The sequence below is a fragment of the Suricata suricatta genome, chromosome 5 (assembly GCF_006229205.1).
Source record: "Suricata suricatta isolate VVHF042 chromosome 5, meerkat_22Aug2017_6uvM2_HiC, whole genome shotgun sequence".
NCBI lineage: Eukaryota > Metazoa > Chordata > Mammalia > Carnivora > Herpestidae > Suricata > Suricata suricatta.
The window spans coordinates 94,991,552-94,995,617 of NC_043704.1; the positions used below are offsets into that span (position 1 = coordinate 94,991,552).

Here is a 4,066-nt window from a genome sequence, read left to right on the forward strand (position 1 = left end):
ATAATTGCATTACAATGATTAAATTAATCTTGCTGGTAGCTAGGAGAATATAGGTTGAATAGCAAGATGTAAAGTTCACTGCACAAAGACAATAGGCCAAGAAATACCTCCATAAAGAATTCAAACTTTCTTCTAAAGATACTGTGGGGCTGGTTCAATTATAATTTGAGAAAAGGAAAAGTTCCTGTTGCATGCAATGTGTTGAAAATCAGTTTTTTGCCGTTTCTAGCATTTATTAAAGGGTATACTTCTCTTGTCCTCTTCAATGACCCCTCTTCCTTTCAAGTCCCATCTTCATCTCTGCTTCTCTTTAACAAAACTAAAATAAGAAACCCAAACAACAAACCCCACAACAAAACCCCCGGACACAGAATATGACAGTGATAAAACAAGCAAATCCAAACAGTCCATAAGCTCATCGACTTTCCAAGGAGGCACAGTTTCCAGGATTCCCGCTTCCGTTGGAGAAAATGCAAGAGAACGTTGGTACTCATGCCCCTCAAGGAAACGAATTTCAGGAGAAGAGAAAAAGGTGGCTGGTGGGGAATCGGGCAGCAAGGGTAGCTCGGCCAACTTGTAGGAGGCCTCTTTTTTCTTGGGCGAGCGACAGCTTGGACGTCCCGTCAGAGGGTTTCGGGAATCCGTGGGGCCGCTGACCAGAACGCCACCTGCTCGGGTCTCACGGCTGAGACTCGGGACAGGTGGAATTGACGGGGTTCACGTACTTGGTTGGAAGTGGGAACCCGCCCAGGTCGACACGCTCAGGCAAGCCGCGCTGCAGGCGGCTAGCGCCGTCCGCGGCTGCTGGACGTTTGCTCCATCAGGTTAAACACACTTGAACTAGCAACTTGGCTTTTTCATTAACACTCGCATAGGGCAGGAAGCAAATGAGGAAGAAAGAGGGAGAGAGAGAGAGAGAAAGGAAGAAAAAAAGAAAAGAAACCCAGCTTTCAGGTTTGAAAATAAAAGTGATGATGTTGCGAATACTTCACTAACAAAAACAACAAAAAGAATGATGCCTTGTCTAGTCACAATGCTTTGGCCCTTGGGGACAGAGGAGTTTGTGTTTATTATTTCAGTTGGAAGAGGTTGGATTTGCTCGGATCCCGAAACTCTTGGAAAGAGCTGGCATTCGCGGAGGCGGCCCGACCCCAAGGACTTTAAAAAACAGTAGGGGAGGGTGTTCCAGCGACGCTCCATCCCCTCGCCCTTCACCGTCTAGAAAAGTTTACGGATCTCTAAGTTAGGGTACTCAGATTTGATTTTCTTGAGTCCTTCATATCCTATTCAGTTCCCTTCACAGCCCCCACCCCACCCCTAGCTCGCCACGTGGTTTAAAATTTCTCAGAAGAAACAATCACCGCAGCTTCACAGGTGGGTTTTTTACTTAATCTTGGGTTTGATTCCATGATACCTTCGTCTCCTAGAAAATTCTCTGGCACTCCTCTTAACCTCCTCTGCGTTAGTGGACCGGGATATAGACCCCCTGGGTATGAGATGAAAGGAATTAATGAGAGCAGTGGAGGAGGGGGGTGGGAATAGTAACTCCTTTTATTATTTTTTTAAGCTTCCCGCGCAGAGGAGGTGAATTGAAAAGTCCAAGGCTGAGCCTCCTACTGTGCAGGGCGCTCTTCTTCCCTAGGGGTCTCCTTCTCCCCTCCTACGGGAAGAGGCCCTGGAGGTTCTGACAGATGGGAGGGGCCTGATTCCCCCGTGCTGTCGTTCCGTCCTTTGGCCTAGGTGAGGGTCCCCAGGGAGTCCTTAAACTGATCAGAAGCAGCTTCTGTGAACATCTTGATGGCCAGGCTAGTGTTTCTCTCCCTAGAGATTCTATTACCTTTCTGGTGGTTCTCAACCCCAACTTCTCCTTTTCTTCTGAGGACACTTACATTTCATCTGAGGGAAGGCATCTAAACTGAGAGGAGCCAGTGAACTCACACTCACAGACCTCTGGGAACCCAAAGCCTGGTGCTTTTGCACCTACCTCTGCTGTGTAGAAGTACACCATAGAGCCACAGGAATTGTAGCAGGACTGGAAAGACAAAAACAAAAACAAAAACAAAAACAAAACCCACTTGCCTCTGCAGTCCAGAGGGAATGACAGAGTTCTCCTGTGCCCATCTGGTACTTACCAGAACCTTCTCTTTTAGAAGTTGTTTTACTCCTGCTCTGTGCAATTCCTTCCTTTGCTCCCTTTATCTTTTCCTTACATTTTGACATTACACATCTGTCTCTCTTGGGACCTTTACTTGCTTGGTTCTCCATGGACCTCTATCTTACAGCTACATGCTCCCAGAATTACACAACTCTGAAGAAAGAAATGGTGCGTATCCTTAGCCAGGGTGATCTTTTGAATTTTGCTTTCCTCAAACAGAGATATTTTGTGAGCCATTGATGAATGCCTCTTAGGGTCGAGCCTTGGTATTTGCTCATACCCCCAGTGCTAGTTTTGACAACAAATGACAACTGGCACAAGAGGGTATTTTCAGTGATCTCTCTTCCCCTCCCCTGCCGTTCCTGAACTGCCCAGGACTTGCTTTTCTTTTTCTTCTCCTCTCACTGGACTGTCAAGGATGTACTGTTGAAGCACAGAGACTGAAAAGATTGTAATTTTCTTTTACGGTGTCTGGCAGGATTTGCAACAGATATTAATGGGGACATAAATAGCTCATGGAAGGTATTGAACAAAACTGTTTAATGCAAGGCGGTTGTACCAAGAGAAAATCTATACGTAGTTGAGATTGATTCATACCTTGAACACAGCTGGCCCCTTTAGGATTTCCCCATTTCTATGTGCCAACTTCATTGGTAAATCCTGTAATTAAAACAAGTTCCAAGAATTTATTTTTTAAGGGTGAGAAAGGAATCCCCCTTTCTTATGACCCCAAAGGTTGTGGGTTTAAGCGAGTGAGTGAAAATGGCAGGCAGGCAGAGCTGCAGCAACAGGAGATGGGGGCAGCGTGGGGGAGGCCGGAAGGTGACAGCCGACCTCAGGGAAGCAGGAGGTCTGGGATGTTAAATACCCGAGTCTGCCCGGACCTGGGAATCAAAGGTGATCATTACTACTTGGTTGGGATAGACCACTGCAATGTTCCAAGAATAGCAGCAAGCCTTGATACTATACTTAACATCGAGAAAGAAAACAGTTACATATTCTACTTTCAACTCCGAAAGCACAAGCTGAAATAGCTTCAGTAGCAGTAGGAGCGGCAGCAGCAGATTTCCTGAAGTTCAGGATGATTCTCACTTTCTCCGGGATCATTTAAGAGTCCTGTCCTTTTAGTTCTTTAATATGGAAGAGGTTTTAAAAGCCTCATTTCTTGCTTTCTCCGTGGATGGTATAGAAAATTTCCTGCAATTTATGGTGGGAAAAACAATAATAATAATCATACAGGCTTATAGGTGATTGCAACACGAACTCAATCCTTTGCCCTAGTCTTTTTACTCCCCCCGCCCCCCGCCTTTTTTGGGGGCGAGGTGTCTGCTCCCCTCCGGCTCCCAGTGCTCGCTCCCCGCCCCCCGCCGCCCTCCCCGCGGCTCCCTTTCTCCGCCTCCTCGGCGATTGCCATCTGACAAGATCTCCAAATCAAAGTGATAAATCGCTCCAAACTTTTTTTGGCGGCGCTGAGATGTTGGAGGGGCGTCTAGCGCGCATGTGCGAAGGTGTCCGAACTGACAATGCTGGAGAGATAGCGAGTGTGGATTGAGAGAAAGGGAGAGAGGGAGGGAGAGAGAGTGAAAGAGGGAAAGACAGAGTGAGTGTGTGTAAGTGTGTGTGTGTGTGTGTGTGTGTTAGAGAGAGAGAGAGAGAGAGGGAGAGAGAGAGAGAGAGAGAGAGAGAGAGGAGCGAGGGAGGGAGCGAGAGGGAGAGCAAAAGAAGGAAAAGATCCAAGAAAAAAAAACCCCAACCACACACCAGCGGCTGCAGGACTGGGCACAGCATGAGATCCAAAGGCAGGGCAAGGAAACTGGCCACAAGTAGGTGCAATATCCCTTTTCTATTGGCTTTCCCCCTCCTCTGCCATCTTGCATATCTGTCTCCAGCGCTCGGGGAGGGAGCGCGCAG

The 4,066-nt window shown here is 47.4% G+C and overlaps 1 protein-coding gene across 5 annotated transcripts in view; it reads left to right on the top strand.

Annotated features, from left to right (window-relative positions):
• Positions 1-3,844: 3,844 nt before the first annotated feature.
• MECOM (MDS1 and EVI1 complex locus) overlaps positions 3,845-4,066 on the top strand; it is a 550,526-nt gene continuing 550,304 nt past the window's right edge. For all 5 annotated transcript variants that reach the window (XM_029939932.1, XM_029939934.1, XM_029939937.1 and 2 more), the window contains exon 1: positions 3,845-3,978. In XM_029939932.1, coding sequence (XP_029795792.1) covers positions 3,942-3,978 — 37 coding nt within the window. In that variant the 5' untranslated portion in view covers positions 3,845-3,941. The remainder of the gene's footprint in view (positions 3,979-4,066) is intronic.